The 22,739-nt window shown below is 35.7% G+C and overlaps 1 protein-coding gene across 11 annotated transcripts in view; it reads right to left on the reverse strand.

Moving 5' to 3' along the window:
• The window catches only part of DNM1L (dynamin 1 like), a 51,087-nt gene that overhangs the window by 1,831 nt on the left and 26,517 nt on the right, over positions 1-22,739 (reverse strand). For 5 of the 11 annotated variants that reach the window (XM_077870501.1, XM_077870499.1, XM_077870509.1 and 2 more), the window contains 17 exons: positions 21,423-21,469; positions 20,956-21,027; positions 17,999-18,085; positions 15,852-16,014; positions 14,920-15,040; positions 13,096-13,227; positions 11,916-12,122; positions 8,974-9,094; positions 8,600-8,755; positions 8,264-8,353; positions 6,553-6,645; positions 4,129-4,185; positions 3,143-3,220; positions 2,791-2,823; positions 783-959; positions 507-616; positions 218-377 (listed from right to left, as the gene is read on the reverse strand). In XM_077870501.1, the coding sequence (XP_077726627.1) occupies positions 218-377; positions 507-616; positions 783-959; positions 2,791-2,823; positions 3,143-3,220; positions 4,129-4,185; positions 6,553-6,645; positions 8,264-8,353; positions 8,600-8,755; positions 8,974-9,094; positions 11,916-12,122; positions 13,096-13,227; positions 14,920-15,040; positions 15,852-16,014; positions 17,999-18,085; positions 20,956-21,027; positions 21,423-21,469 (1,904 nt within the window). The remainder of the gene's footprint in view (positions 1-217; positions 378-506; positions 617-782; positions 960-2,790; positions 2,824-3,142; positions 3,221-4,128; positions 4,186-6,552; positions 6,646-8,263; positions 8,354-8,599; positions 8,756-8,973; positions 9,095-11,915; positions 12,123-13,095; positions 13,228-14,919; positions 15,041-15,851; positions 16,015-17,998; positions 18,086-20,955; positions 21,028-21,422; positions 21,470-22,739) is intronic. The other 6 variants (XM_077870505.1, XM_077870503.1, XM_077870502.1 and 3 more) reach the window with 3 other exon arrangements.

Raw genomic sequence — 22,739 nt, forward strand, 5'->3', positions numbered from 1 at the left:
TAATATCAAAGAATCTGAACTTGGTATGGGGTAGATTTATACTAATCCCTTTCTTCTCTGGAATTTGAATCTAAAAATCTAATCAAGTACCAAACCCCGGAAAAAGATCAGCCATCATATGAAGACTACAGACCTCCCAAGGATCAGAATGCATTTTTAACAGTGTAATGTTTACATCTACCACCCAAGTGTGACAATTCAAAACCCTTTACAGTACCTTTAGCATGTCAGCTGCTTCCTTCCTGCGCTGTGCCATGTCCTCAGATTCAGTCAGAAGATCATCCAATAAGGATGACTTATACAGCTGTCCTACTAACTCACTCTGAAGAGTATCTTTCACATGATTAACCAAAAAATGCATTACTGCCTTTGGCACACTGCAAAACAAAACACAACAGATGATCCATTAATTTAGAATAAAAGCCTAAGTTTTAAAACACGTATTTTCAAAACATATAATGGAATCATCAAGCAATATTAATCTGATTTCATACTATAGTACTAACCTGTCCTGAATGTTCTTTCTGACGATAAGAAAATACGATTTGATGAGTCGTTCAATGACCTCACAATCTCGCTGTTCACGGGCAGATAGTTTTCGTGCAACGGGCACTGGCTAAACAGAGTGAGGGGAAGAAAAAATTTTTACTTTTGTGCCATTTTGAATCAGCAACATTTAAAAGTTCCAGAAGTTTTTGTGACTTTCAGTTCCTTTTGTCTTTTGAAGTGTTTTCCTAGCAATCTGGTTATCTTAGCAGTGTTCACCCATTTGCATGGCTTACCACATCCAGCAGATTTACAGCGTGGCCTTTTTGTGGACTCGCTGGCATAATTGGAATTGGTTTTGATTTTTCCTCAGCTAGTAACTCTTCAGCTTTGGAAGTTTTCAGCATTCCTCTCCAGTTGCCTGTTGTTGGTTCTTGACCACCATCTCCAACCCCACCACCACCAGCCGCGACCTGAAAAAAACACATTCCAAAACCTATTCCCGCTGTATCATATCTGACATTACCTAAAGTTCATTTTCTTTGACAGCAGTCAAGGAGAACACACATCCAGTACCCCTCTGGAATTTCCTCTATTCAGACAGATAACAGAGTCAGAAAAAGATGGTAGGTGGCATCTATAACTGGAACCCTGAGCTATCATAAACAAGAGGTTTTGTTGTCATTTCTTTGCAAGCCTCAGCCAACAGATTTAGTTTTTCTTTATCGTTTGCTAACTTTAATATTCTTCCTCTTCTCCAACCCCTCTAACAGCAGATTGTGGGAAAAGCATAAACTGCCCTTAAAAACAAGAGTACTTATTAAAAGCACAAGGAAAAACAGCTGCCATTTAGCCTAATTTTTTCAAAGTAATCTCACACATTATTGAACTATGTATGATCTCTCCAGAGTTTTATAAGTTAGCTTACATCTTTACTGGTCAACAAAATACCATAGAATAAAACTAATAAAACAAGAATACACTCACAATTCTTAGGCTGACAGTGACTTTGAAGCTGCCTAAAATGTGGAAAGAAATCTAGTAATCACAAGTACTTTTGCACCTTCTTTTCTAGGATAGCTGTTAGTTTATACAAGAAAGAATGTTTAGGATAATGGAAAAAACAGTAACTCATCAACATTTAAGAATAGTTTTAGGGATCCCTGGGTGGCGCAGCGGTTTGGTGCCTGTCTTTGGCCCAGGGCGCGATCCTGGAGACCTGGGATCAAATCCCACATCGGGCTCCCGGTGCATGGAGCCTGCTTCTCCCTCTGCCTGTGTCTCTGCCTCTCTCTCTCTCTCTCTGACTATCATAAATAAATAAAAATTAAAAAAAAAAAAAAAAAAAAAGAATAGTTTTAGATGCTCCTTAAAAAGATATTACAGTGTTATGGCAATTGTTAAAAAAAAAATCAGCTTTCAAAACAAAAAGAACTGGGGGTCAATTACAGGGTGATGAATGGTTAACTAGCCTTTTGGGGGTAATATCACTGTTTAATTTTTCCAAAAGTCAGTTTGGGGTATCATTCTGAATCAAAATACTGGCCCAGATTGCCTCAAATATGCTAGTTAAGATATGCCATAGCTCAATACAGGCAGTATATTTATACACTAATGTTAAAATGAGTAACTGTATCTTTAAACACCAGTGAATGATTAATGCTAGGAGTGAAATAAAACTTAAAGCAATAAATCCTCAGCACAGTGGGCTGAGAGAAGGTAAGACCTTTATAAACTTTTGAGGTTCAGAACCTTACATCTGGACAATTAAGTGAGGAAAGGAGCCAAAGGCAGAAAAACCAGAAATAAGGATGGGTCTGAATGAGTCATTGATGATTTCATTTTCCCCAAAAAAAGATGATCAAAAATTGACAGTCTCAAGCGCTCGCAGTCCCTGTTTTGAATTTGCTTAAGCTGCCAAGGCACATGTTAAGCTACGTGTTTAGGGTGACAAGGCAAACCGCATGGAAGCACAAGAAAGCAGGAGAGGGTTATCCATTAGTACTGGACAGAGCTCAGAGCCTTTAAAGAGGAAATGTTCAAAAGTATTAACTTTCATCTCTGGAATCTCAATTCCCTACCACAATATTAAAATCAAAACTAGGAGAAAGCCTGTAGTTATTTAAGGAAATGTTAAAACTAGAACTAATGCCATCTTAGAAGGGTTAGTTAGGTAAGAGAAACAAAAAATGGAACACAGACAAGGGGCAGATGCTATGGTACAAACAGCTTCTCCAATGGTTTTGAAGACAGTGTTTCAATGAGAACCAAAGGTACATTTCCATTCTGAAGCAAGAGACTCACATTTTTAGTTTCTCTTCTGCTGTCCTGAATTAACTGTTAAAAGATATGTTAAAACATGCAGTTTAACAAGCAAAATTTAAATACCAATAGCCTGAATTTCAAAAGTGCAGGATAATTTCCTCTTTAAATTATTTTTGTGTGCATCTTTATTACAAGCAAAGGCATGTCAACAATAATTTATAAAGTATACGCTATTATAGAATTTAAGATTCCTATTAGAATGAAATGATCTAACCTTAGCACAACATCCCACATTAATGTTCTGCTATTACTGTACAGTGTGGTGTCTCCAGATGATTATGTTGCACCAAACAACTAGGCATGCAGGCTTAGATTAAGAATCAGAACAGACCTTGCCATCAGCCTCAGCAGAAGCAGCAGGGGAGGGCTCCTGGGAGGCAGGTGCCAAAGCACTTGGAACTTTATAAGACTAAAGGCAAAAAATGCAGGGAAAGAAAATCAAGGATGCCAAAAGTGCATTCAGAAACGTTCTATAAATGTAAATTTTTCCTCTCTGTATCAAAATAGTAAAGTAACATGAGAAATAAAAGTAATTATGGGATAGAAAATTATGGCTTATTCGTATTTCTTATATTATTGTCACCTTCGTTAAAAAACCTTCAGATGAATATCTAAGAAAAATCCAAATTCAAAAACTTCATTTTTATTTTTGGAATCTGGTAAGATCTTTTCTGGTAAAGAATTCAAGATAACACATTTGTATACACACATTTTAATCTATGCAACTGTTACAGAAAACCAAAACCTATTATGTGCACATTATCTTCTCTCCAAAATGCCTTGTTATAGTAAAGTCATTTCAACTAATTTTACAAAGTTGATAAAGTCACCATAAGCTTTGTTTTAAAAGCTCAATATTTTGGGGTGCCTGGGTGGCTCAGCTGGTTAAGCCTCTGACTACTCCCAGTTTCAGTTCAGGTCATGATCTGGGGGTCTTGAGATGGAGCCGCGTGTTGGGCTCTTCTCAGCCTGGAGTTTGCTTGAGATTCTCTCTCTCATTCTCCCTTGATCCCGCTCCCCCTCTCTTGTGTGCACTGTCACTCTCTTCTAAAATAAATCTTTTTTAAAAATAAATAAAAGCTTGGTATTTAAAATTCACCTTTAAGCATTTTTTCTAATGTTTTCAAGATACCATTATCTTTTACTTCAACCTATTTTTAAATAAACTTGCATATCTTCACTCAAACAATGAAACAGTTCCAATGAAATAGTAAAGGGAGACGAAGAAAAGACTATTCCTAGAACTGAGTAGTATTAAGGCTTACCAATCAATCCTTTGCACATTGGGAATATACTTTTAAAATACTGTTTTTTTACCTTGTCTCGTGATACAGCTGAAGGTAATTCTCTTGCTAGCCTGTTTCTCCTTTGTTCCTATAAAACACAACCAAACCAAACCAAAGTGTTTATCAGAGCACTGAGATGGAAGCCTACTAAAAAATGTTCAGCTGAATTGAAAAGTGTGGAATAACTTACAGTATATCCTCTCACTGTTGGGACTCATGCCACAATTTTATTTTAAAACAAACAAATCATTTAACCCAATGCTTCTCAATCTTTTTTTCTGCCCAACACACCTGAAGGATACAATATAACGTCAGTTATAGTGGCTCCCTGTACCAGGGATTCTCAATTGAGGGCAATGGGCCGACATCTCTGCCTTTCCCACTAGGCGTCCATGGTTTCAGCTGTCCCCACATAAACGTGTGCATAAGCCTTCAGCACACCATGCGGAATCTTCTAAGCGCACAAATGACAGAAAACGTAAGCCTTTAAAAATCACTCTACCCTGCACACCTGTGTTAAATTCACACAATTCCCACCCACAAAACCCTGAATACTGTGGTAGAGGTTATCCTTTCAAGATGTTCCATTTCCTTTATTCTAAACTCTCCCAGAATAAAAGTAGAGAAAAACCTAATTTAACAGAATGACCACCCACTCTTCTAACTTGCTAATATCAGGTAACTGTTACAAAGCTTAAGAAACAGTGGTAAGTTCAAATCAACAGGTAGTGAACACCTACTGTATGTCAAGCACCATGACCGGTGCAAGAGTGAAAACAGAAAGATGGAAGTGTTCACAGCTCTTTCCCAGGGAGCGACAAAGACCTAGGAAAGCATTTAGGTTAAATAAAGTCAAAATTGCTCCTAAGGAGGAACCATTTTATGAGCACTCTCAAACCTGCAAAAAAGACGTTAACAAAGCTTCCACTGTGATCTTCTTTTATACTTAAGATTTTCTTTTGACAGATACTTGGTTGATTTTCATTTTTCTCATGGGGAGAATCCAGTGATAAAAAAAAAAAAAAAATAGAGCAGACAAGAAAAATATGGGGATTTAACAACCTTCAGAATAAGGTTGTTACATATTGTACATATTGAAGAGGGACAGGACACAAAGCAAAACAGGAAAATCTAAAGCCCAGAAATTCTCATCCTAGTCCATTACCAACCAGTTATGACCTCAGCTGGCCCTGGACAATGGTCCTGGTTTATTTAACTTTGTTAACTGGACAGGTTACCAACTCTTTCTAAGCCCTCAGTTTTGTAGTCTGTTAACATTATCTAACCTTAAAAGGCTGTTGTAAAGATTACTAAGAATATCCAAATAATGTTCTTTGTCATGAATCATTAAAAACAGGGACATGCTCATTTGTTAAAAAAAAAAAAAAAAAACTTAGCTGAAATCATCATAAATGACCTTGTCAGTATCACAAAGTCCCATACATTAGTTTTCCATTGAAGGAGGTTTCAGTGTTACAAGAACTAAATCTTTATTCTAAGTGTCTACATGCTAATTTTTACATAATGGTTACCCAGTGCCCTTTCCAAGTGCTTTAAAGTGTCCATTTTGAATTTTTCTTTTCTGACACTGAGTCACCTCTGCTAAATAGCTATAAAATAGTTCCCTATACCTGTTACAAAGAGAAGGTGCTTGTTTCCTCCAACAGTGCCCAGCAAAATAAGCACTAAAAAAATACTGTTACCATCTGTGGGCCTCAGACTCCTCATCTGTTTAACCAAGACTAAAGCCGATGACCCAGGGTCCCTTCCAGTTTCCAAATTACATGCTTAGAATTTTCTGTCCATCCATATGCATAAAAGGAAATTTTATAAAGAAGAGGACTCTTAAGGTCTTACTGGATTAACGAGTAAGCAGAAAAATTTACTGTTCTTGGATAAAAGTAGCCAAGAAAGAAAAAAACAGCATCTGGATAAATTGCTTTATCCACTAGCCTTGGCTCTGTGTGAGATCTTAAACAACTTGCAACATTCAACTCAAATGGGGAAAAAAAAGAGCTATGAAATGCAACCACCCCAGCACTGATGAAAATTTACTATTAATTAATTTAGGTGATTCTTGGAATGTTTCCTTCCCAGCTTTCAGAGCCAAATGAAAACTATTTTAAACACACTTAGTTTTGCACTCTTCAACCTGAATAAACTACAACAGTTACTGAAAGGGAGCAGGCAGGCAGTCCTTCAACACTAAATCAGTGAATCCCAGGTCCCCTCTGAATTACAATTGTGTAAACAGAAAATGAGAAAAATGCCTCCAGGTGGTTTTGACAATTAAATTTATGTAACAGTGTAATGCTATCATACTTCCTGGGATATGACAGACAATAAATGACGTAGCCTATGTATGTTTTATAGTTATCCCATGCTTGGTAAATTTGATACAACTGATTTACAACAGATTTTTTCTCTCTAAAGAGACAATTCAAATGGTATTTACCTCTATATTATTGTTCATTAGCCCACATGCATCAGCAAAGTCTGGATGTTTTGTGTTGATATAAGCCAATTCAATCGCCACTAAGTTATGGACCTAGAAAAAAACAAAATTAGACTGTATACAAAAATACAGCGACCTAACTACTTTAGGAAACAAAACTTAGTAAACAGTTTTTAAAAAGACAGTATGGGAAACTGATGCCTAAATTAATAGTCAATAATTATACTCCCAACTGATACATGTTATGCCATATAATTTGCTCTATCTTTTGAATAATTTACATCTCAGCATCTAAGAATGCATTTCCCCCTTTAGAGGGAGGGGAGGAAGTGACCTTAAGGTAGTTAGAAGTACTTTGCTAGAGGAAAAAAAAATTCCCTGATGCAAACCTAAAGTTCCAAGACTTTACATAATTTTGCTACTAAACTCAGGTTCAGGGGCACCTGGGCAGCTCAGTGGTTGAGCATCTGCCTTTGGCTCTGGTCATGATCCTGGGGTCCTGGGTTCCAGTCCCACATCGGGCTCCCTTCAGGGGGGACCCTGCTTCTCCCTCTGCCTCTGTCTCTGCCTCTCTGTATCTCTCATGAATAAATAAAATCTTTTAAAAATAATAAAACCTCAGATGACCTGCTAATCCATTTCAAAGTTTCAGTTCAGTTTCAATAAGAAAACATTTCATAATCAGATATAAAAGCTGTTAACTTTGAGTAAAGGATACATTGAAACACCTGAGATAATGACTGATTAGCCTTAGACACACAGTTTAAATATTGTATGTGGTCTGAAATCCTAATAACAATAATCAAAACAGGATAATAATCAAAAAGGAAAGTTGAAATTAATTTCCCCAGCATTGCAGAGAGATTAACTCCTTCAGCTGTCTGCCTTAACAAATTGGGTATTAGATGAGTACTAAAACATCAAGAACCAAGGTGAAAAGCATCTATTCAAATAAAATTCCAATGATTCTGTGCTATCACTGGGTAGACACTGAGATCAGGCTAACCATATCCTGCTCCTCTCAGTCTGGGGGTTCCACTCGCTAGGGAAACCGCCAAACAGCAGCGCTCACATTCTGTACTTCCAGGGATGGTTTTGTACTCTTTGTAAACCTCCATGGGGACTCGCCACCATCCTGAGCCAAGGATCCAAATGCACTTCTAATGACCAGAAAGGGAAACAAAACACCCAGCCAACAAATAGAGACATAAGGCGATTTCAAATGCTTATCCCCTATTTTTGCCAATTTCAGCATTTTTAAGGATAGCAGTAACCCAGAAAAGAGCAGCAAGCAACCATGATATTACAGTGTTGCATCATCAAACAAGCAAACTACAAGTGGCCAAATTACCCTGATGTACTAGAGCTAAAATAGTTTGCCATATAAAAGCTCAGTTTACCGGGCCTGATTATTAAACTAATTTTCCATTAGATCAGTGGTGCTATATAGTATAGCAAAGCTAATCACAATCGTCAACACTTAACTCCATTCTTATGAAAACCTAGAGCTGTAGGCTAACAGTGATTAAAATATGAAGAAAACTATACTTCATGCCAGAATTACTTGTGTCCTTTGAAATAAGAGTGAAGTTTACTTCTTTTTCTTCCCAATACACTGGAAAACATGGCTTAAACTCTAAAGTACTCCTATTGCTATACAAAAAAATTTCTTTAGTGGTTACCATGATGATTTGTGAAAATAGCAGCTCACCATTTCATTTGTAACAGGTAACCGCTTACGAAGAAGACAAGTCACTACTTCAACTATGGCATCATGAAGTTTAGGAAACCGCAACAATTCCTATAAATGATAGAAGAAAGAAAAATTTAACGGTCTACTTTGTTTAAAGGAAAATTAAATAATCACCAAAATACTGAATTAGATTTTAAGCAACATATATCATTACACTTCAAATCACTTTCAGATACAGAAAAATGCAGATTTTTAACTTATTTTTAGCCCATCTTACATACTTCCTCCCAATCCACAAAACCACCACTTCACGTCTTTTACTACTTAATCTGACACGTTACATTTCTCAGTTACCTGTGTACTATAATTGCTACAGTGCTGAATAATCCTTTGCATTTCCTCATGAACCAGTTCCACACAACGCAGGCTGGGTTCTTCCAGACGTTTGATTTGCCGCTTGACCAATAGCTCAAATGAAACTTCAGGCACAAACAAAGCAGGACGAGGACCCTAAAAAAATTTTTTGAGCTCTTATTATAGCTATATTAAATTTTAATTCTTCCCTAAGTTAAAATAAATCATGTTTTTTGGTATTTTTCATGAAAAGTGCTTCCTGATATTAAGTATGAGGGCAAAAATACAATTCCTTTAAAGATATAGCTAATGGGTTAAAAATTATAATAAATCCTTAACTTTTTAAAAAATTTCTAAAAGTTGAGCATACTCACAGTAGCATTTCTAATGGCAGTCAAAATGTCAATGGTGTTAAGGCCACCTAGTGGGTCAACAGATTCTAAAGTTCGCCCAAAAGTCTCATGGAAAATATAACATATCCTAGCACCACCGCATCTGAAAGGCAACGAAGTATATGGTTTCTATTATTATTAAAAGGGAAAGAAGCTACAAGTTAGAAGCCTTTCTATAAGCTTTTAAGGTCTTATTGTCTGATAAAGTCTCAGATAAGCAATTACTTTTAGATCATTTCCATGTGTTCTCAACTCCATTATGAACCAGTTTCTGTAATTTTTTTCTTTTAATGAAGAAGAGTCATTCCACAAAAGGCATCCATCACATGTATGTATTTGTTTGCATGCACACAGACACACATACAGAATAATGGTCTGTCCAAAAACATTAGGTAACTAAGAACTATTAAACATCTTTTCTCTGCCCTTAGTTTCCTTGACTATGAGCTTTTTAAAAGACAAGAAATGATATCTTGTTTATTTCTGTTTATTCACAATTTAGAGAAAAGATAGGCAAACTTTTCATGTAAAGGGCCAGATAGTAAATAGTTTAGGCTTTTCAGGCCATATGGTCCCTGCCACGACAACTCCATTCAACTACTGAGCACAAAAGCAGCTATAGACAAAAATACAAACAAATAAGCGTAGCTGTGTTCCAGTAAAACTTATGCACACTAAAATTTGGATCTTAACATGTCATGAAATATTCTTTGAATATTTTTCAACCATTTAAAAATGTAAAAATCCTTCTTGGCCGATGGGCTACAGTTTTCTTCTGCTTTAAACAAATTAAATCTCTACTATCCACTACTTTCTTACCGTTGTCTAAGCAGAAGGTACCAACCTACATTATGTTAAGTGAAATAAGCCAGACACAAAAGACAAAGATTATATGAGTCCCCTCATATAAAATATCTAGAATTAGCAAATTCATAGAGACAGAAAGTAAATTAGAGGTTACCAGAGACTGGAGGAGGAGGGAACAAAGAAATACAGAGTTTCTGTTGGGGTGATGAAAATTTTAGAAATAGACACCATCTGATGCTTAGACAATATTGTGACTGTAACCAAATGCTATTAAACCACACTTAAAAATGGTTAAATTATCCATTTGCCTCCAACCGATCCTTTCTCCAAATAATTTTCCATAATGATTAAAATTATCCTTCTAAAATGGGTACTCCTCTGACTGAAAGTGTTTTATTTTCTATGGCAGGAAGTTCTCTAAATTCTGAAGATATCTGACTTTCCACAATCTTGTTCTCAGATGCCTTTGCTGCCTAACCGCCTGCTATGTCCTGCCACCGTACATGCCATTCCCCAAATACACCTTTTGCATTATTCTTTGCTGTCCCAAAGCCTAAAACACTCTTCTACTTATTGCTTCCCTATATCCTATTCAGAGCCCAACCTGAACACATTCTTAACTATGGCACTTACCCAGTCTCTCAGAGAAATGTAAATGATCTCTCCTCAATGTTTTAAGGCTTAAATGATTACACAGATATCTGCTTTATTAACTACTTATAAAATTCCCCATATAAAAAAAATTCCCCATATATAAGCACTTTTCCAGATATGCAGTATATTAAATAAGTATTTAAATAAAAATACTTGATTATACACCTGTTTGCCACTGAATCATGCCTTGTGTTATCTTATTCTACCTTACCCACTAAGTGCTTCAAAGGCTCATCTTAGTAATCTGTATTTCCCCTCCATATGCCATATGTTTATATATATAATATATATTAATATTATACATTAATATTATATATATTATAATATGACTAACCACCAATTAATTAGTAATTAGTTAAATACTGTCTTTACAGAATTAACTCACATAACAGGCCACCTGTGTCACACAAAAGTACACAGAATACACATACCAATGTGTGTATAATTTCACAAGTGGTAAAATCTGAATAAGCTCTGTGGGCTGTACCCTTGGTCCATTTTCTCATTTTGTTTCTGTACTACAGTTATGCAAGATGTCAACACTAGGGAAGATGGGGTGAAAGATTAACAGGACCTAGGAAGGCATATTTATTCGCAACTTCCTGGAAGTCTATAATTATTTCAAAATTAAAAATTTTTTTTTAAGTGAGAGTTCAGATAAATGAACATTCTTACATATTGCTAACAGTAAAACAATATAATCCACTAACAGTATGGCAACAGGAAGGGATTTTTAGGATGTTCTCCCTTTGATAGAGTAATTCCATCCTAAGAATTTAGCCTAAGGGTTTACTAAGATTCATGCCCCCAAAATAGTCGATCAAAACACTGTTTATATTTAAATGAAACTATCAGTAGTAGGGTACTGGTTCAAGACATTAGGGTGTATCTAAAAAGCAAAATACTATGTAAATTTTAAGATTGGTAATAGAAATGTACAATTAATATTAGTTGTTTGTGACACAATGATTTAAAGGAATGATTCCAAAACAGCATGATAGTGTTTTGATCTGATTTTTGAAGATGTGTAATACAGGCATTTATAATATTTTATCATTGCATTGAAAAACATCTAAGTTCGTGCCAAAATTAGCAGGGATTATTTCTGGATAGTGGAATTAAGTCATTTTGTCCTTCTGTTCTTTTTGTCTGCATTTTCTTTTTTTTTCCCCATGAAAAATCAGTGTGTCTATTAAAGAGACAAATATTTAAAAAGTTAAATTATCAATTATATTTAAATGCTTATCAAAGTCTTGTCTAAAAAAAAAAAATTTACTGTGCTTTACCTAGTTTACAAAGCATTTTAACACATATGTCAGACAGCATCCTATTATTTCTGCAAAACACTATTCTGCAAATAACAAATCATGATCAGAAAATCTCAGAGTTAAAGTCACTGTTACAAAAGCAAAAGTAACCCAGCAATTCAGATAAGCAAACCCACAGAGAAATGTTTTACTTACAGCTCTGAAGTTTCAATATATTTTGCAGTTCCTTCAATAGTGTTACAATATTCTGTGGCGAATTTGGTGATAAGCTGGAGCAGAGTAGCACTTTTATCGTCGACCGGCTCACCATAGCTATTGAGGAGAGACTGATACTGGGCAGCTAGAACATTTATCCTGGTTTTCAGCTCTGGTAAGCAATCTCTGATGTGATGCATCAGTAACCTAACAAAGGTCAGAAAGAAAGGATTCTTACAGTAAAGCTGTGTATTCTGAAGACCCAAACAGGTCAAATTTTTAATGTGCCAATAATGGTAAAAGCTGTCAAATAATTTGTCTTGGCAGGAAATAAAGCAATATTAGGCTGGAAGTAAATGCTTAGTGTGAAAAAAAGACACGATGATACTTGAGCCCACACTTTTTACATTTTTCAGACTAAGTAATCATTTTCACTGTGCTGAGTATCCACAGTAAAACAATAGTCAGAAATCAAAATTATGTAGATAGAATTATACTGAGTAGCTTACTTTCTATGAGGTAATTGTAATTAATATAAAAATAATTTTTTCAATTTATATCTGGCTCTCTAGCAATCGCTACAATTTGATGGGTTGAACACGAACAAAGAACTTAGTCAACACTTTTTAAATTTGCCTTCAACCCCAACTTATTAAGATCCAAGTCCATGAGCCTTTATTTAAGGAATACGACAAAAGTAAGAGAAAACAACTTTCATTTCAGTCATTTACAAATCATCTAGAAAGCTTTTCCAGTCCCTCTACCATCAGTGGGTATTAAGGATTCAAGGTATATACTTTAAATTCTTTTTATGGATAAGAACAGAAGACATCCGAAAATAACAATTGGTTATGTAAAAAATAGACATTTTAATTTAGTTCCTGAAACCCCAAGGGGAAATTAGTCATCTGCTATTTAGTTCTATTATCAAAAGAGTAGACTGTCAAGAACTTCATAATTAAGACATTTTAAAATTCCCTTGAGCACTCCTAGACTACATAATTTAATGTCAGTCACCTGAACAGAAAGACATCTATCTACATTACAAGAACCTACTGTACAAGAAACAAAACATGAAACTGTACACACAAAAATGTTATGAAAAGGAACTAAAAATGAGAGCTCACAGACACCTATTGCCAAACCAAAAGACCATATTTTCCAAGAGTAAAAACGTTACCTGTTTAAAGTCCTAGCAAGATACTTTGTTCCATTTCTGTTAGCCAGAGATGGGTATTTCTTTTGAAGGAAAGCATATTCATCACGGATTGAATCAGTTACACTCTTCTTATTGTTAATGTCTAGTTGGCTCCTAAGGGTGAAAAATAACAAACTGTTTAACTAAAGTCAATTGTGGTCCTCTACATACCTTAGATGATGATGGTAGTAGCACCAGACATTGCTTGTAATGCCTGATATGGATTGTGTTATCTAATTTTTGCAGTAATTCTTGCAGTAGGTATTATCCCATTTTACAGCACAGGAATTGATGCCCAGGGACATTAACCTACACAAGATCACATGTTAAGTACTTCCACCGAGATTCAACCTGTGACTTGTAAGTAATACCTGAATAGTTTAGGCCTCACTGTTACCATTAACTACTGCCAAAAGCAGCAGTCTGAAGTAACAGGGTAGACAAGTGAAAAAAAAGTATAAATATGATAACCAGTAGTATATTTTATCCATATACAGGTATCTAATTTCTATCAAAAATAATTAACTTCAAGAGCAGTCATTTATAGATGCAAGTCTTACGCCATGAAATGGGAGGGGGCAGATTAAAAAAAAAAAAAAAAAAAGCCAAACTATGGATAAGATAGGACATACAAAGCAGACAACTTAATTGTAATGGACCCTAGGTATCACTTTAGTAAAAACAGTTTCATTTTAAAAGGCCTGAGATTTAAAGATGTTAGCTGGCATTTAAATCCACATTAAAGGGGTATCTGGGTAGCTCAGTTGGTTAAGTGTCTGTCTGACTTTGGCTCAGACTCATGATCTCAGTCTCCCTCTTCCTCTTTCAAACAAATAAATAAATCTTTAAAAAATTTAAATCCACATTACATATCTAGTTTATGGACAAAGCAGGAGTAGAACCCAGATCTCATGTTCATTTCAATGCTTCCTACTTTATAAAGGCTTTGGACTAAAGATCTTCATTTGAAATCTTTCACATGTGCGTTTGGTGGATGTATAGCTTGAGTCTTCTGATTATAAAATAAACATCATCCCCTACCCTCACAAAGATGTTATAAGGATTCAAAGAGCTACCATTTGGAAACTGCTAACAGAAGAGGATCTAAAATATAATTAGACACTCAACAGGAGTTTCTTTTCTATAATTTTTAATACCAGCTATTTATGATTAGGATACCTTTAATAAAATTTCTCCAAGTCATCCTGGTAATTAAAAAGGATCACTAATACGAGAGGTGTTAAACCAGTTTATTAAAATCCTACCACCTTATTACAGACTCTGTCTCGAATGTGTACAAACTAAATAATACTTTTTTTTTTCTCTTCCAGTGCACTCCTCATATATAACATAATAGGCAGAAATTTTTCAAGCCTGGCTATTAAATTTTCTTCCATTTTATGGACTGCTTACTTTAAAAACACTTTCCATTACAAATACCCATAGGAGGCTTTCGTGAATCTCTCTCCTCTCTTCAGAGTAATAAATTCCTAGCAATACCAAGATTATATAAAAGGGAAAAAGAGGGATAATATCACATTTTAAACTGCTTTTTAAAATTCAGATTTGCGGGCGCCTGGGTGACTCAGTCGGTTAAGCATCTGCCTTCAGTTCAGGTCATGATCCCAGGGTCCCTGTTCAATGGAAAGCCTGCTTCTCTCTCTTCCTCTGCCTGCCACTCCCCCTGCTTGTGCTCTTTCTCTGTGTCAAATAAATAAATAAACTCTTTTAAAAAAATAAAAATAAAATTCAGATTTCCTTTGAAATGGGAATGCTGCAATTCTTATCCCATTCTTGATTGCTAACCTGTTAACTACTCCAATTATTCCAAGTTTGACTGGTATAACCCTTCCCATCAATACATCCATGGCATCAGTACCCGCATCCATGAGGTCAAGTTTAGTGATTACAGCTAAGGTTCTGCGACCTGGTAAATGCAAAAAACAAAAAACAAAAGAAGAAAATGATCCATTAAATAAGGCTATTAGGTATTAATAAGGAAAAATCCTCATCTATTAATCCCTCCTTAACATTATCTCTGTCATTTTAGTAATGCTTTTCTGACCTTTGCTTACAAATACTTTTTAAAAACTAATTATAGGGGTACCTGGGTGCTCCTGTATGAAGCAAAGCTACATTTATTAGCAGCAATAATAACTAATCCCTGCAAGCTGCCATTTTATATAAAGAAATGCACACCACAGCATTAGTCAAATATCATACACTGACCCACAGTATGAACTAAAATAGGACTTACAAACATAATCCTTAGAGTTATAAATGGTTCTTAAAAGGATTTTACCTTTATTTCTAAGAATTTCCTCTGCCCTGTCTAAATGTTTTCTACCTCTGCAGAATGTAGGTAACACAATCATCTACAATGATTATGAGAGTTAATAATTCTTAGAAGTCAACCATTTAAAAATCTAAATCTTTTATTTATACAAAACAAGTCCTCTTTACAAAACCATCTTATAATTTTAAAATCATTAGGCAACCATTACAAATATGGATATTATGTCAAGTGCTTTTGCCTTGTCTATATAGCAACTAACCCATTAAAGTTTAATTTCCATCAGAATTTCTATTTGTAATTATAAGCAAAATAGGAACGCATTATTTTTTAAATCTTTATTTATAGCTAGAGAAATTACTTTTAAAAATTAATACTCCTTTCTTGAGGGTAGATTTACCACTGTTAATCAAGGATCTCATTAAATATTAATATCTGTCCTTACCATCTGGATCTACCTCTCTTGAAATCTTAAGTGCCTCTGATGTTGCCATATCTGTATTAGCAGCAGTGACAGCAAGGATGATGGAATTTGGATTACTGATGAACCGAAGAATGAGCTCTCTGATCTGAAGCTCGATATCCTTAGGTTGATCACCTACAGGCACCTGAACCGAACAGATGAGCAAGGAACTAATAATAAAAATCAACTCAGCTTCCCCCCCGCCAATTTAATCTACAGAATATAGGTATTACTCCATTCACAGATAGTTAAAATGAAGAACGTATATAGTACTAGCATTATATATGAATTTGGTAGTATTAAAGTCTCAAAACATATTTCTTGCAAATATCAAAAGTTTACGTGTAAAGGATTGGTCAATGCCCAGAAGCAAATCCATTCGTTCATTCAATTAGCAAGTATTTATTGGCAACCTACTATAATTCAGGCACTGTTATACATCAGATGTCACAGTAGTGATTTAAAAAAAAAAAGACCAAGATTCCTGTCTTCATTAAGTTTATATTTTAGTGATGAGAAGTAGCTAATAAGCAAATACATATATATAGTATCTAGGTGGTGGCAGAGCTATGGAAAACATTAAGCAGAACAAGGAGCTAGGGAGTGATCAGATAAGGTTATACTTTTAAATAATTACTTTAGGATTATGCTTTTAAAAAGAGAAATGAGGGAAAAAGTCACTCAGATAATGACATTTAAGAGAATGAGCAGAAACTAAAGGAGATAAGGGAGAAGTACATGCAGATATCTGAGGGAAGAATATTCCAGCACAATGAATAGTAAGGGCAGAAAACTCGAACAGAAAGAGTTAGAATAACAGGGATATTTTAAATCACTTTTAAGAACTTAAGCTTTTATTGTGAATGAAATGAAAACCCACTGGAGGGATCCCTGGGTGGCGCAGTGGTTTAGCGCCTGCCTTTGGCCCAGGGCGCGATCCTGGAGACCCGGGATCGAATCCCACGTCAGGCTCCCGGTGCATGGAGCCTGCTTCTCCCTCTGCCTGTGTCTCTGCCTCTCTCTCTCTCTCTCTGTGACTATCATAAATAAATAAAAATTTAAAAAAAAAAAAGAAAACCCACTGGAGATTTTGAGCCAAGGAATGACATAATCTAATTTCCACCTTAATAGCATCATTCTGGCTGCTTAAGAATAAAATTATGAGGAAGACCTATTAGGAGGGCTATTGTAGTAATCCAGCTGATAGGATAGTGGCTAGATCAGGACGGCAGCTACAAATTTGTAAGATAAAATGGAGTTCTGGATAGATTTTAAATGTAAGGAAAACCAAAAGGAGGGGATCCCTGGGTGGCTCAGTGGTTCAGCGCCTTCCTTTCGCCCAGGGTGTGATCCTGGAGTCTGGGGATTGAGTCCCACATTGGGCTCCCTGCACGGAGCCTGCTTCTCCCTTTGCCTATGTCTCTGCCTCTCTCTCTATGTCTATCATGAAAAAATAAATAAAAATATTAAGAAAAAAAAGAAAAGAAAACCAAAAGGATCTTCTGAGAAAGTAGGGTGTGGAATAAAACGTGTCATGTCAAGGATGACTACAAACTTTTTGGCCTAAGAAAGAAGAAAGTTGCCATTTATTGAGGTGGTGGAGACTACAGAAGTATTAAGTAAGATTGAGGGAATAGGTAAGAAATTTAGCATGAGACACATAAAGTTTGCCTATTAGACACTTCAGTGTACGTGCCAAATACAGAGTTGGGATATACAAGTCTGGAGATGTTTAAATGCTGTCAGCATACAGACATTCATATATTTAAAGCCATAGTTTGGATGAAATCAATGGTGTGGCGGGGAGGGTAGTGTACCCAACTGACAAGAGGTCTAAAAATAGCTCTGGGCACTCACTGTGGAAACACTGGGAAGATAAGAAACCAGCAAAAGAGACAGAGAAGGAGTGGCCAGTAAGACTGGAGAGAAACCTGCAGAGTATGGTATCCTGGAAACCAAGTAAAGAAAATATTTCAATGAGAAGGGAGGGCTGGACTATATTCAATGCTGCTAATAGATCAACTGGGGGGGGGGGGGGGAAGCTGATTATTCTCATAAGGTCAAGCAAAAACGACCACAATTGAAAACAAATATGACCAAATCCACAATGAGTAACAACTAATCTTTACCTTGGTCATTCCTGGCAAATCCACAAGTGTCAGATTGACAACATTGGGTGAAAAAATCTTAAGATGAATTGGCTCAGGGCTTACTCCCTAAAAATAAGTTTTAAAATATATTAAAATCACATTAAAATTTCAGTGAAATATAAATTGCTAAAGTATACCTCACTTCAAGCAGATAGACATTAGATGCTTTTAAGTATGAATTAAACTATGAACACTTAATCAAAACCTGAGGAAACACATCAAGTAAGGCAGCCAGCCATATAGCAGGTGATAATCTTATCCAATTCTGTAACATCGATATACAAAAATTTATTTCCCCTGCATTATTTTACATTCTTGTCTCTTGATTCTGAACAGATACAACTTCTTAAATATGTTTAATAGACTTAGTGCTGAACTAAAGAAAACTGTATCACTATCCAAATTTATGAGGTTGAGTAGACAGTGAGGCATGGGCAAACAAGTTATCCATTTCAACTTGGTTCCTAATCTTTGACTATCAAGTAGCAAGAGTGTGTATTTTAAGAGATTCTTCAGAAAATTTACCTAAATCTTCAGATCCCTGAATTCAAGTAGTAAGAATCCGGATAATGAGAGATAACCTCTATTTTCTCTCCCCTGGACTGAGATTATTTATTATACAGACTGCCTTCTCTTCACCACTAGCCCTCTAAAAATTTTGAAGCTGAGCCAGCTACAAGTTAAAGGGCACACAGAAAATATGCATAACTTGTCTTTGCACATGCCCTTAAATGTCCTTTTCTCTTACCTACTTTCTATCTTCTTTCATTAATCCATTGAAAATTCTAACTTCCCAGAAAGCTTTTTTGGAACATCCTTTACTTTGAGATATATTGGGTTACTCCAAAACTACTTTTCTACCTCAAATACACCAGTGTTCAAAGTCATATGCTGATATTCAGCATACCTACCTAGGTTGTGTGCTTCTTAGGCATTCCCTTATCATGTTTAATACAAAGCTTTGCTCAACTGCTTCTATAATTCCAATCTCACAGATATTTTAAATCCTTCAGGGTCTTATGTTAGGCATATGAAATCATTTAGATATTTGTACATATAAAATTACTTACATAAGATCAAAGTATTTACTTCATTACAAATATGACTTAGGAAAGAAGAGACTTTTCACAGATTTGGGGGTAGGGGACTTCTCATCCTTTGGACACTGTGGGTAAGAAAACCTGCTAGGTAAGTATATCACATCCCCACCATAAATTAAACATCTTGTTGGTATACAGACTATCTTTCATGACATTCAGTTTAATGTAACTAAAACTTTCTGAAACACTAGTCACATCCACTCAATTCTAGCCCTATGTGAAATTACCACCAATTCCTAAATTCAGTAAATCCATAGGGATGCAGGAGAATTCAGATTGGTATTATGATTAATAATACCCCCAAAGTCAAAATTATCCCTGAAAACAGTTACAGGACCAAGGAGAAGCTAATCTAGTTTCTTGCCACTTTTTCTACCTCTTCTTTTTACAACACAATTGTTAGAAATTCAGGAAAGTATGGTAGCAGCAGCAGCAACTCAGTTACCAGTTCAATAACGAACAAAGCTTAGTCAGTCAGAGAGATAATCTCCTTACTAGGCATAAAGAATTGATACGGCTCCAAAAACGCCTGTCAGGACAACCTCTCTAGCACAGCATCTGGCAGATTAAAGGGCTCAATGAATACTTGAATATTCTGGGTTATGGCCCACTTGTGGGATTAAAGGGCCTCTGGAGGGTAGCCCCAGTGGCTCAGTGGTTTAGTGCTGCCTTCAGCCCAGGGTATGGTCCTGGAAACCATTCAGTCCATCAGGCTCCCTGCATGGAATGGAGCCTGCTTCTCCCTCTGCCTGTGTCAGTGTCCGCCCCTCCAGCACCCCCGTCTCTCATGAATAAATTAAATCATTAAAAAAATAAAAAATAAAGAGCCTCTGGATAATACAAGAATGGAGATTTTTAAAAAGGGGGGGGGGAGGGAACAGAGAATGGTAGCAAGAATAAAAAAAGAGAAAACAGAAGCATTTATAGGAAGCAGTGACAGTGCCTGTGTCAGGTTAATGGCATGTTAGACACCAAATTTACTTTAAATTCTCACAATGTTAGAAAACAGGAAAATAATTAAGCTGCTAACACTGGTTTTCATTTTCACTGAAAAAAAGCCTCTATCCTTATTATTAGGTAAGAAAGAAAGTTCTTGGGCCAGCCCGGGTGGCTCAGCGGTTTAGCACCGCCTTCAGCCCAGGGCATGATCCTGGAGACCCGGGATCGAGTCCCACCACATCAGGCTCCCTGAATGGAGCCTGCTTCTCCCTCTGCCTGTGCCTCTGCCGATCTCTCTCTATGTCTCTCATGGTTAAATAAATAAAATGTTTAAAAAAAAAAAAAAAAAAGAGGGATGCCGGGGTGGCTCAGCGGTTGAGCATCTGCCTTCGGCCCAGGGCTGATCCCCGGGTCCTCGGATGGAGTCCCACATCAGGCTCCCTGCATGGCGCCTGCTTCTCCCTCTGCCTGTGTGTCTGCCTCTCTCTGTTTCTCATAAATAAATAAATAAAATCTTTAAAAAAATAAAAATAAAAATAAATTAAAAAAAAAAGAAGAAGGTTCTTCAAACTCTCAGAAGCTACACAATGCCTCTTGAATTAGAGTACAATCAATCTGTTAGGAAAAGGTAATTTATTATAGCTGTATTAAATAGAAAAATTATGTAAGTGGTATGTACATCACAAGATCAAGAATAAGCATCTAAATGAAATATCTGGCAGAACATAAAAGCTCTAAGAAACAAAAGGGATTTAAGTTTTTACGTCTTTGTGAAAATCTCCATTAATTTCAAATTCCAAGACTATGAATTTACAATGCCCATCATACATTACATACAGAATACTGTGAATGATATATTTACAACGTTTATATGTTCTAGCTCTAAAAAATGCCTACCTTATTATTTCCTGAAATCCTTTCTGTTTCATTTTCAATTTCTTGCCGAATTTCATCAAAATCCGTGTAAAGCTGAAAATTATTGAAACAAAAAAGCACAACACTCATAGTAAGATCAACAGTTCTTAAGCAAGGAGTCAATAAATTTCAAGGAGGCCCATGGATCTGCTTAAGAGAATTAGTAAATACTAATATACACATGTATTTGCTGAGCCAAGGAGTTTTATATGAGCTTTTCAAAGCTGCTTGATCCCACAACAATTAATTTCCAAATTACAGTAAGACTCAACTTAATGTGTTTTCCAAATAAACTGCTATGGTTAGACATGTTACCAAGATAATATTTATTTTACAAGGAGCAGTTGCTTCAAGTTAACATACTACATGATAAGAAATGATCAACTATCTGTACAAAAAAAATTTTTCAGCATGTTATTTCTTCATAATATTCTTGTGTGACTGATTACCTTATTTTTGGTGTGAAGAAATTTACCCCATTCTTCTGCTTCAACCCCTGGAAAAAGAAAAATTCCATTTATTGGAAACTAAGGCAATTACCTTTTTATCTTAGGAATTCAAAAAGGCAACATAGTATCATTTGTTTCTTTTTGCCACTGATAAACAGTATTTTAGGATCTACTAAATTATATTTTCGTATTTTAAAAACTGTATCCTATATTTCAAAAAGTGACTATTTTCAGAGTTACTCACAGGTCTTCCTTTTGAAATCTAGATCTGAAACCTAGATTCTACAAATAAAATTGTTCACTTCTCTTCATATTCTGTATGTAATTATATCAGAGTAAAAATATATGCTTTGTTTTTAAATATCTTACACATAAAGCAGTTTATATGAGGAAAGTAACTCAAGCAAATGGCTGAAAGAAGAAAAACTAAGAATCCTACTGAGTAATGCGAAAAGCACATATAATAGATTTCCACATGTAATTCAAGGTAAAAATTTGCAATATGTGAATGAAACAGATATTAAATCCATTTTGTTTCTAATTTGGTTTCCTACTGGTTACCTATAAGTCACAATTTATTGTTCCTTTAAAGAGTTCTCTCAGTAGTGCATTATGTAATTTATATGCACTTTCAAGGTGATTTCCCACCCCACACCCCCGGGGCCAAGACTATGTTTTCCCTTGGAAGTGAAGGTTGGAAAGAAATGAAATGAATGTATGTTGGGGGGAGAGGGAGGCGGGTAGAGACAGACCTATCATAACTATTGTATGAAATCGCTACTCTACAGGAGTTTCCAGTAATAGGTCTGTCCTTCCTGTACTTGCTGAAAAAAAAGGAAAATATATTCACTGTAGCCACTGTTTTCAAGGGGTCTAAATCTTGGCGAGCAAATTTTGTTCTAGTTTTCTCAGAGAAACTGAACATGTTTAATTGTAGAAAGATAACCTAATTGCCTTCCCTAAGCACAGCTATTCTGCTTTTGCCAAATTTAGAGTTTTAAATATCTTAATGACTGAGTTTATGAATAATGCATATCAGCCACTGAAATCAAAATAAAAATGACTAAAGATATTCAAATAAATATTGAAGAAAAGGTGATTTGATCTTTGGTGGAAATAAGGTAAATAAAACTGGATCCTTTTTGCAAGTAAAATGCTCACCTACTTGAAGCTTAGTACCTTCTTCCAAGAAGTCTCATTGGAGGACTGGAGTAATCTAGGTGAACAGAACTCAAAGAGGAGGTACTACATACCAAAGGGGTGTTTTAAATTTACCTTATCGTATAAAGGAGGCCTGGCTTAACAAGCATGTTTTTG

The sequence above is a fragment of the Canis aureus genome, chromosome 25 (assembly GCF_053574225.1).
Source record: "Canis aureus isolate CA01 chromosome 25, VMU_Caureus_v.1.0, whole genome shotgun sequence".
Taxonomy (NCBI): Eukaryota; Metazoa; Chordata; class Mammalia; order Carnivora; family Canidae; genus Canis; species Canis aureus.